This window comes from Ranitomeya imitator, chromosome 4, assembly GCF_032444005.1.
Source record: "Ranitomeya imitator isolate aRanImi1 chromosome 4, aRanImi1.pri, whole genome shotgun sequence".
Lineage (NCBI taxonomy): Eukaryota > Metazoa > Chordata > Amphibia > Anura > Dendrobatidae > Ranitomeya > Ranitomeya imitator.
Window position 1 is genome coordinate 13,879,156 of NC_091285.1, and position 12,949 is coordinate 13,892,104.

The 12,949-nt window shown below is 42.8% G+C and overlaps 1 protein-coding gene across 2 annotated transcripts in view; it reads left to right on the forward strand.

Moving 5' to 3' along the window:
- Positions 1-12,949, forward strand: part of LMNTD1 (lamin tail domain containing 1) — a 52,523-nt gene that overhangs the window by 6,620 nt on the left and 32,954 nt on the right. For both annotated transcript variants that reach the window (XM_069763102.1, XM_069763101.1), the window contains exons 3-4: positions 4,302-4,465; positions 11,422-11,610. In XM_069763102.1, the coding sequence (XP_069619203.1) occupies positions 4,302-4,465; positions 11,422-11,610 (353 nt within the window). The remainder of the gene's footprint in view (positions 1-4,301; positions 4,466-11,421; positions 11,611-12,949) is intronic.

The window sequence follows — 12,949 nt, forward strand, 5'->3', positions numbered from 1 at the left end:
ATACTGCCCCCTATGTACAAGAAACTATAATACTACCCCCTATGTACAAGAATATAACTACTATAATACTGCCCCTATGTACAGGAATATACCTACTATAATACTGCTCCTATGTACAAGAACATAACTACTATAATACTGCCCCTATGTACAAGAATATAACTACTATAATACTGCCCCTATGTACAAGAATATAACTAATATACTGCTCCTATGTACAAGAATATAACTACTATAATACTACCCCCTATGTACAAGAATATAACTACTATAATACTACCCCTATGTACAAGAATATAACTACTATAATACTGCCCCTATGTACAAGAATATAACTAATATACTGCTCCTATGTACAAGAATATGACTACTATAATACTGCCCCTATGTACAAGAATATAACTACTATAATACTGCCCCTATGTACAAGAATATAACTAATATACTGCTCCTATGTACAAGAATATAACTACTATAATACTGCTCCTATGTACAAGAATATAACTACTATAATACCGTCCCTATGTACAAGAATATAACTACTATAATACTGCCCCTATGTACAAGAATATAACTACTATAATACCGTCCCTATGTACAAGAATATAACCACTATAATACTGCCCCTATGTACAAGAATATAACCACTATAATACTGCCCCTATATACAAGAATATAACTACTATAATACTGCCCCCTATGTACAAGAATATAACTACTATAATACAGCCCCTATGTACACGAATATAACTACTATAATACTGCCCCTGTGTACAAGAATATAACTACTATAATACTGCCCCTATGTACAAGAATATAACTACTATAAAACTGCCCCCTATGTACAAGAATATAACTACTATAATACAGCCCCTATGTACAAGAATATAACTACTATAATACAGCCCCTATGTACAAGAATATAACTACTATAATACTGCCCCTATGTACAAGAATATAACTACTATAATACTGCTCCCTATGTACAAGAATATAACTACTATAATACTGCTCCCTATGTACAAGAATATAACTACTATAATACTGCTCCCTATGTACAAGAATATAATTACTATAATACTGCTCCTATGTACAAGAATATAACTACTATAATACTGCCCCTATGTACAAGAATATAACTACTATAATACTGCTCCCTATGTACAAGAATATAACTACTATAATACTGCTCCTATGTACAAGAATATAACTACTATAATACTGCTCCTATGTACAAGAATATAACTACTATAATACTGCCTCTATGTACAATAATATAACTACTATAATACTGCTCCTATGTACAAGAATATAACTACCATAATACTGCTCCTATGTACAAGAATATAACTACTATAATACTGCCCCCTATGTCCAAGAATATAACTACTATAATACTGCCCCTATGTACAAGAATATAACTACTATAATACTGACCCTATGTACAAGAATATAACTACTATAATACTGCTCCTATGTACAAGAATATAACCACTATAATACTGCCCCTATGTACAAGAATATAACTGCTATAATACTGCTCCTATGTACAAGAACATAACTACTATAATACTGCCCCCTATGTACAAGAATATAACTACTATAATACTGCCCCTATGTACAAGAATATAACTACTATAATACTGCCCCCTATATACAGGAATATAACTACTATAATACTGCCCCTATGTACAGGAATATAACTACTATAATACTGCTCCTATGTACAAGAACATAACTACTATAATACTGCCCCCTATGTACAAGAATATAACTACTATAATACTACCCCCTATGTACAAGAATATAACTACTATAATACTGCCCCTATGTACAGGAATATACCTACTATAATACTGCTCCTATGTACAAGAACATAACTACTATAATACTGCCCCTATGTACAAGAATATAACTACTATAATACAGCCCCTATGTACAAGAATATAACTACTATAATACTGCCCCTATGTACAAGAATATAACTACTATAATACTGCTCCCTATGTACAAGAATATAACTACTATAATACTGCCCCTATGTACAAGAATATAACTACTATAATACTGCTCCCTATGTACAAGAATATAACTACTATAATACTGCCCCCTATGTACAAGAATATAACTACTATAATACTGCTCCCTATGTACAAGAATATAACTACTATAATACTGCTCCCTATGTACAAGAATATAACTACTATAATACTGCTCCCTATGTACAAGAATATAACTACTATAATACTGCTCCTATGTACAAGAATATAACTACTATAATACTGCTCCTATGTACAAGAATATAACTACTATAATACTGCTCCTATGTACAAGAATATAACTACTATAATACTGCTCCTATGTACAAGAATATAACTACTATAATACTGCCTCTATGTACAATAATATAACTACTATAATACTGCTCCTATGTACAAGAATATAACTACCATAATACTGCTCCTATGTACAAGAATATAACTACTATAATACTGCCCCCTATGTCCAAGAATATAACTACTATAATACTGCCCCTATGTACAAGAATATAACTACTATAATACTGCCCCTATGTACAAGAATATAACTACTATAATACTGCTCCTATGTACAAGAATATAACCACTATAATACTGCTCCTATGTACAAGAATATAACTGCTATAATACTGCTCCTATGTACAAGAATATAACTACTATAATACTGCCCCCTATGTCCAAGAATATAACTACTATAATACTGCCCCTATGTACAAGAATATAACTACTATAATACTGCCCCTATGTACAAGAATATAACTACTATAATACTGCTCCTATGTACAAGAATATAACCACTATAATACTGCTCCTATGTACAAGAATATAACTGCTATAATACTGCTCCTATGTACAAGAATATAACTGCTATAATACTGCTCCTATGTACAAGAATATAACCGCTATAATACTGCCCCTATGTACAAGAATATAACTGCTATAATACTGCTCCTATGTACAAGAACATAACTACTATAATACTGCCCCCTATGTACAAGAATATAACTACTATAATACTGCCCCTATGTACAAGAATATAACTACTATAATACTGCCCCCTATATACAGGAATATAACTACTATAATACTGCCCCTATGTACAGGAATATAACTACTATAATACTGCTCCTATGTACAAGAACATAACTACTATAATACTGCCCCCTATGTACAAGAATATAACTACTATAATACTACCCCCTATGTACAAGAATATAACTACTATAATACTGCCCCTATGTACAGGAATATACCTACTATAATACTGCTCCTATGTACAAGAACATAACTACTATAATACTGCCCCTATGTACAAGTATATAACTACTATAATACTGACCCTATGTACAAGAATATAACTAATATACTGCTCCTATGTACAAGAATATAACTACTATAATACTACCCCCTATGTACAAGAATATAACTACTATAATACTACCCCCTATATACAAGAATATAACTACTATAATACTGCCCCTATGTACAAGAATATAACTACTATAATACTGCCCCTATGTACAAGAATATAACTAATATACTGCTCCTATGTACAAGAATATGACTACTATAATACTGCCCCTATGTACAAGAATATAACTACTATAATACTGCCCCTATGTACAAGAATATAACTAATATACTGCTCCTATGTACAAGAATATAACTACTATAATACTGCTCCTATGTGCAAGAATATAACTACTATAATACTGCCCCTATATACAAGAATATAACTACTATAATACTGCCCCTATGTACAAGAATATAACTACTATAATACTGCCCCTATGTACAAGAATATAACTACTATAATACTGCTCCCTATGTACAAGAATATAACTACTATAATACTGCTCCTATGTACAAGAATATAACTACTATAATAATGCAGGCACCATGTAGTTCAGTAAAGCTCGGGTGACCCTGTGACTTACCCGTTGCTCGGTAGCGCCCCCTTCCTGTGTAGTGATGCACACAGACACCAGTTGGCGGTGATTTTGGTGCACATAATAGCGATACATATGAGATCCTGTAGATGAGTAATAGCCGTGCGGCTATAATGGAGTAGAAATTATAGACTTCCAGGGATGGAAACAAAACCCCACATGAGCTGTTCTGGGTGAGTAATGGCCGCCGCGCTCTCCCGGATGTTATCAGTGATGAAGTTTGTTATTAGGATTTTTCTTACTTCGGAGCATTTTCCTACTGTAAAGGCTGTAAATGGTGCCGGTAATAATCGGGCGATTTCCCTGTACACAGGAAGATGCCGCTGCCTCAGTCCAACATCTCCAGAACGAAGTCATTACCATCCGGAATATGTACGAGCAGGAGATCGGGAACCTGCGTGACAAGCTGGCGCAGAATTACAGGGAGCAGGATGGCGACGGCTTTACTGCAGCTCTAATATCTGAGTACCAGAACAGGTATTTATACTGCAGAAAGAGCTCCCTGTATACAGAGATACATGATAAGATCCTGTCTGCAGCCACCACTAGGGGGAGCTCCCTGTATACAGAGATACATGATAAGATCCTGTCTGCAGCCACCACTAGGGGGAGCTCCCTGTATACAGAGATACATGATAAGATCCTGTCTGCAGCCACCACTAGGAGGAGCTCCCTGTATACAGAGATACATGATAAGATCCTGTCTGCAGTCACCACTAGGGGGAGCTCCCTGTATACAGAGATACATGATAAGATCCTGTCTGCAGCCACCACTAGGAGGAGCTCCCTGTATACAGAGATACATGATAAGATCCTGTCTGCAGTCACCACTAGGGGGAGCTCCCTGTATACAGAGATACATGATAAGATCCTGTCTGCAGGCACCACTAGGGGGAGCTCCCTGTATACAGAGATACATGATAAGATCCTGTCTGCAGTCACCACTAGGGGGAGCTCCCTGTATACAGAGATACATGATAAGATCCTGTCTGCAGCCACCACTAGGGGGAGCTCCCTGTATACAGAGATACATGATAAGATCCTGTCTGCAGCCACCACTAGGAGGAGCTCCCTGTATACAGAGATACATGATAAGATCCTGTCTGCAGTCACCACTAGGGGGAGCTCCCTGTATACAGAGATACATGATAAGATCCTGTCTGCAGCCACCACTAGGAGGAGCTCCCTGTATACAGAGATACATGATAAGATCCTGTCTGCAGTCACCACTAGGGGGAGCTCCCTGTATACAGAGATACATGATAAGATCCTGTCTGCAGCCACCACTAGGGGGAGCTCCCTGTATACAGAGATACATGATAAGATCCTGTCTGCAGTCACCACTAGGGGGAGCTCCCTGTATACAGAGATACATGATAAGATCCTGTCTGCAGTCACCACTAGGGGGAGCTCCCTGTATACAGAGATACATGATAAGATCCTGTCTGCAGTCACCACTAGGGGGAGCTCCCTGTATACAGAGATACATGATAAGATCCTGTCTGCAGTCACCACTAGGGGGAGCTCCTTGTATACAGAGATACATGATAAGATCCTGTCTGCAGTCACCACTAGGGGGAGCTCCCTGTATACAGAGATACATGATAAGATCCTGTCTGCAGTCACCACTAGGGGGAGCTCCTTGTATACAGAGATACATGATAAGATCCTGTCTGCAGTCACCACTAGGGGGAGCTCCTTGTATACAGAGATACATGATAAGATCCTGTCTGCAGTCACCACTAGGGGGAGCTCCCTGTATACAGAGATACATGATAAGATCCTGTCTACAGCCACCACTAGGGGGAGCTCCCTGTATACAGAGATACATGATAAGATCCTGTCTGCAGTCACCACTAGGGGGAGCTCCCTGTATACAGAGATACATGATAAGATCCTGTCTGCAGCCACCACTAGGGGGAGCTCCTTGTATACAGAGATACATGATAAGATCCTGTCTGCAGTCACCACTAGGGGGAGCTCCCTGTATACAGAGATACATGATAAGATCCTGTCTGCAGCCACCACTAGGGGGAGTTCCCTGTATACAGAGATACATGATTAGATCCTGTCTGCAGCCACCACTAGGGGGAGCTCCTTGTATACAGAGATACATGATAAGATCCTGTCTGCAGTCACCACTAGGGGGAGCTCCCTGTATACAGAGATACATGATAAGATCCTGTCTGCAGTCACCACTAGGGGGAGCTCCCTGTATACAGAGATACGTGATAAGGTCCTATCTGCAATCACTACTAGGGGGAGCTCCCTGTATACAGAGATACATGATAAGATTCTGTCTGCAGCCACCACTAGGGGGAGCTCCTTGTATACAGAGATACATGATAAGATCCTGTCTGCAGTCACCACTAGGGGGAGCTCCCTGTATGCAGAGATACATGATAAGATCCTGTCTGCAGCCACCACTAGGGGGAGCTCCCTGTATACAGAGATACATGATAAGATCCTGTCTGCAGCCACCACTAGGGGGAGCTCCTTGTATACAGAGATACATGATAAGATCCTGTCTGCAGCCACCACTAGGGGGAGCTCCCTGTATACAGAGATACATGATAAGATCCTGTCTGCAGCCACCACTAGGGGGAGCTCCCTGTATACAGAGATACATGATAAGATCCTGTCTGCAGCCACCACTAGGGGGAGCTCCCTGTATACAGAGATACATGATAAGATCCTGTCTGCAGTCACTACTAGGGGGAGCTCCCTGTATATAGAGATACATGATAAGATCCTGTCTGCAGCCTCCACTATGGGGAGCTCCCTGTATACAGAGATACATGATAAGATCCTGTCTGCAGCCACCACTAGGGGGAGCTCCCTGTATACAGAGATACATGATAAGATCCTGTCTGCAGTCACCACTAGGGGGAGCTCCATGTATACAGAGATACATGATAAGATCCTGTCTGCAGTCACCACTAGGGGGAGCTCCCTATATACAGAGATACATGATAAGATCCTGTCTGCAGTCACCACTAGGGGGAGCTCCCTGTATACAGAGATACATGATAAGATCCTGTCTGCAGCCACCACTAGGGGGAGCTCCCTGTATACAGAGATACATGATAAGATCCTGTCTGCAGCCACCACTAGGGGGAGCTCCCTGTATACAGAGATACATGATAAGATCCTGTCTGCAGCCACCACTAGGGGGAGCTCCCTGTATACAGAGATACATGATAAGATCCTGTCTGCAGCCACCACTAGGGGGAGCTCCCTGTATACAGAGATACATGATAAGATCCTGTCTGCAGCCACCACTAGGGGGAGCTCCCTGTATACAGAGATACATGATAAGATCCTGTCTGCTGTCACCACTAGGGGGAGCTCCCTGTATATAGAGATACATGATAAGATCCTGTCTGCAGCCTCCACTAGGGGGAGCTCCCTTTATACAGAGATACATGATAAGTTCCTGTCTGCAGCCACCACTAGGGGGAGCTCCCTGTATACAGAGATACATAAGATCCTGTCTGCAGCCACCACTAGGGGGAGCTCCCTGTATACAGAGATACATGATAAGATTCTGTCTGCAGCCACCACTAGGGGGAGCTCCCTGTATACAGAGATACATGATAAGATCCTGTCTGCAGTCACCACTAGGGGGAGCTCCATGTATACAGAGATACATGATAAGATCCTGTCTGCAGTCACCACTAGGGGGAGCTCCCTATATACAGAGATACATGATAAGATCCTGTCTGCAGCCACCACTAGGGGGAGCTCCCTCTATACAGAGATACATGATAAGATCCTGTCTGCAGCCACCACTAGGGGAGCTCCCTGTATACAGAGATACATGATAAGATCCTGTCTGCAGTCACCACTAGGGGGAGCTCCCTGTACACAGAGATACATGATAAGATCCTGCCTGCAGTCACCACTAGGGGGAGCTCCCTGTATACAGAGATACATGATAAGATCCTGTCTGCAGCCACCACTAGGGGGAGCTCCCTGTACACAGAGATACATGATAAGATCCTGCCTGCAGTCACCACTAGGGAGAGCTCCCTGTATACAGAGATACGTGATAAGATCCTGTCTGCAGCCACCACTAGGGGGAGCTCACTGTATACAGAGATACATGATAAGATCCTGCCTGCAGCCACCACTAGGGGGAGCTCCCTGTATACAGAGATACATGATAAGATCCTGTCTGCAGCCACCACTAGGGGGAGCTCACTGTATACAGAGATACATGATAAGATTCTGTCTGCAGCCACCACTAGGGGGAGCTCACTGTATACAGAGATACATGATAAGATTCTATCTGCAGCCACCACTAGGGGGAGCTCCCTGTATACAGAGATACATGATAAGATCCTGCCTGCAGTCACCACTAGGGGGAGCTCCCTGTATACAGAGATACATGATAAGATCCTGCCTGCAGTCACCACTAGGGGGAGCTCACTGTATACAGAGATACATGATAAGATCCTGCCAGTAGTCACCACTAGGGGGAGCTCCCTGTATACAGAGATACATGATAAGATCCTGTCTGCAGCCACCACTAGGGGGAGCTCCCTGTATACAGAGATACATGATAAGATCCTGTCTGCAGCCACCACTAGGGGGAGCTCCCTGTACACAGAGATACATGATAAGATCCTGCCTGCAGTCACCACTAGGGGGAGCTCACTGTATACAGAGATACATGATAAGATCCTGCCTGCAGCCACCACTAGGGGGAGCTCCCTGTATACAGAGATACATGATAAGATCCTGCCTGCAGCCACCACTAGGGGGAGCTCCCTGTATACAGAGATACATGATAAGATCCTGTCTGCAGTCACCACTAGGGGGAGCTCCATGTATACAGAGATACATGATAAGATCCTGTCTGCAGTCACCACTAGGGGGAGCTACCTATATACAGAGATACATGATAAGATCCTGTCTGCAGCCACCACTAGGGGGAGCTCCCTCTATACAGAGATACATGATAAGATCCTGTCTGCAGCCACCACTAGGGGGAGCTCCCTGTATACAGAGATACATGATAAGATCCTGTCTGCAGCCACCACTAGGGGGAGCTCCCTGTACACAGAGATACATGATAAGATCCTGCCTGCAGTCACCACTAGGGGGAGCTCCCTGTATACAGAGATACATGATAAGATCCTGTCTGCAGCCACCACTAGGGGGAGCTCCCTGTACACAGAGATACATGATAAGATCCTGCCTGCAGTCACCACTAGGGGGAGCTCACTGTATACAGAGATACATGATAAGATCCTGCCTGCAGCCACCACTAGGGGGAGCTCCCTGTATACAGAGATACATGATAAGATCCTGTCTGCAGCCACCACTAGGGGGAGCTCACTGTATACAGAGATACATGATAAGATTCTATCTGCAGCCACCACTAGGGGGAGCTCCCTGTATACAGAGATACATGATAAGATCCTGCCTGCAGTCACCACTAGGGGGAGCTCCCTGTATACAGAGATACATGATAAGATCCTGCCTGCAGTCACCACTAGGGGGAGCTCACTGTATACAGAGATACATGATAAGGTCCTGTCTGCAGCCACCACTAGGGGGAGCTCCCTGTATACAGAGATACATGATAGATCCTGTCTGCAGCCACCACTAGGGGGAGCTCCCTGTACACAGAGATACATGATAAGATCCTGCCTGCAGTCACCACTAGGGGGAGCTCACTGTATACAGAGATACATGATAAGATCCTGCCTGCAGCCACCACTAGGGGGAGCTCCCTGTATACAGAGATACATGATAAGATCCTGCCTGCAGCCACCACTAGGGGGAGCTCCCTGTATACAGAGATACATGATAAGATCCTGTCTGCAGTCACCACTAGGGGGAGCTCCCTGTATACAGAGATACATGATAAGGTCCTGTCTGCAGCCACCACTAGGGGGAGCTCCCTGTATACAGAGATACATGATAAGATCCTGTCTGCAGTCACCACTAGGGGGAGCTCCCTGTATACAGAGATACATGATAAGATCCTGTCTGCAGCCACCACTAGGGGGAGTTCCCTGTATACAGAGATACATGATAAGATCCTGTCTGCAGCCACCACTAGGGGGAGCTCCCTGTATACAGAGATACATGATAAGATCCTGTCTGCAGTCACCACTAGGGGGAGCTCCCTGTATACAGAGATACATGATAAGATCCTGTCTGCAGCCACCACTAGGGGGAGTTCCCTGTATACAGAGATACATGATAAGATCCTGTCTGCAGCCACCACTAGGGGGAGCTCCCTGTATACAGAGATACATGATAAGATCCTGCCTGCAGCCACCACTAGGGGGAGCTCCCTGTATACAGAGATACATGATAAGATCCTGTCTGCAGTCACCACTAGGGGGAGCTCCCTGTATACAGAGATACATGATAAGATCCTGTCTGCAGCCTCCACTAGGGGGAGCTCCCTGTATACAGAGATACATGATAAGATCCTGTCTGCAGCTACCACTAGGGGGAGCTCCCTGTATACAGAGATACATGATAAGATCCTGTCTGCAGCTACCACTAGGGGGAGCTCCCTGTATACAGAGATACATGATAAGATCCTGTCTGCAGCCACCACTAGGGGGAGCTCCCTGTATACAGAGATACATGATAAGATCCTGTCTGCAGCTACCACTAGGGGGAGCTCCCTGTATACAGAGATACATGATAAGATCCTGTCTGCAGCTACCACTAGGGGGAGCTCCCTGTATACAGAGATACATGATAAGATTCTGTCTGCAGCCACCACTAGGGGGAGCTCCCTGTATACAGAGATACATGATAAGATCCTGTCTGCAGCCACCACTAGGGGGAGCTCCCTGTATACAGAGACACATGATAAGATCCTGTCTGCAGCCACCACTAGGGGGAGCTCCCTGTATACAGAGATACATGATAAGATTCTGTCTGCAGCCACCACTAGGGGGAGCTCCCTGTATACAGAGGTACATGATAAGATCCTGTCTGCAGCTACCACTAGGGGGAGCTCCCTGTATACAGAGATACATGATAAGATCCTGTCTGCAGCCTCCACTAGGGGGAGCTCCCTGTATACAGAGATACATGATAAGATTCTGTCTGCAGCCACCACTAGGGGGAGCTCCATGTATACAGAGATACATGATAAGATTCTGTCTGCAGCCACCACTAGGGGGAGCTCCCTGTATATAGAGATACATGATAAGATCCTGTCTGCAGCCTCCACTAGGGGGAGCTCCCTGTATACAGAGATACGTGATAAGATCCTGTCTGCAGCCACCACTAGGGGGAGCTCCCTGTATATAGAGATACATGATAAGATCCTGTCTGCAGCCACCACTAGGGGGAGCTCTCTGTAAGGTCCGTCTTATAGTAATATTATATGTGAACCTCTTCAATGCGTTTCCCAATATTCCTGATGATGTCACAGATCTTTATTGATAATCTAGAATTTGGGAAATGAACAAAGACATCCTGAGAAAAGATGAAGACCTCCGAGAGTTACAAGTGCTTGTGGCAAAGAAGGAATCCGATATCCAGGAGATAAAAGGGTCCACAATATCCCCATCTATACAGCTGGAGATGGCCAAGCAAGAGCTGGGGGAACTGCAGAGGAGCATTGCGATGGCTCAGACAAAGTAAGTTCCCCCCCCGCATTATTCACTGAGATGATTGAAACCTTGTACAAAATACTCAAACATCACATGTTATCCTGCGATCAGCCGTGATCACAAGAGGATCAATGCACAGCGACAAATTTATCCTGCAGCTCCCCCGAAGGAGAGTCGTGGTATTACATGGTGACAATTCAAAGCAAGATCATTTCAATTCAAGCTGTCAAATCAGTATATAAATTCAGGAATATCCATAGCAGCTCTGGTCAGCTGGTATAACCTGGGCACCTCCTGTATATAATTATATATGTACAGCTGGTATAACCTGGGTATCTCCTGTATATAATTATATATGTACTGCCGGTATAACCTGGGCATCTCCTGTATATAATTATATATGTACAGCTGGTATAACCTGGGCATCTCCTGTATATAATTATATATGTACAGCTGGCATAACCTGGGCATCTCCTGTATATAATTATATATGTACAGCTGGTATAACCTGGGCATCTCCTGTATATAATTATATATGTACAGCTGGTATAACCTGGGCATCTCCTGTATATAATTATATATGTACTGCCGGTATAACCTGGGCATCTCCTGTATATAATTATATATGTACAGCTGGTATAACCTGGGCATCTCCTGTATATAATTATATATGTACAGCTGGTATAACCTGGGCATCTCCTGTATATAATTATATATGTACAGCTGGTATAACCTGGGCATCTCCTGTATATAATTATATATGTACAGCTGGTATAACCTGGGCATCTCCTGTATATAATTATATATGTACAGCTGGTATAACCTGGGCATCTCCTGTATATAATTATATATGTACAGCCGGTATAACCTGGGCACCTCCTGTATATAATTATATATGTACAGCCGGTATAACCTGGGCATCTCCTGTATATAATTATATATGTACAGCCGGTATAACCTGGGCACCTCCTGTATATAATTATATATGTACAGCTGGTATAACCTGGGCATCTCCTGTATATAATTATATATGTACAGCTGGTATAACCTGGGCATCTCCTGTATATAATTATATATGTACAGCCGGTATAACCTGGGCACCTCCTGTATATAATTATATATGTACAGCCGGTATAACCTGGGCATCTCCTGTATATAATTATATATGTACAGCTGGTATAACCTGGGCACCTCCTGTATATAATTATATATGTACAGCCGGTATAACCTGGGCACCTCCTGTATATAATTATATATGTACAGCTGGTATAACCTGGGCATCTCCTGTATATAGTTATATATGTACAGCTGGTATAATCTGGGCATCTCCTGTATATAATTATATATGTACAGCTGGTATAACCTG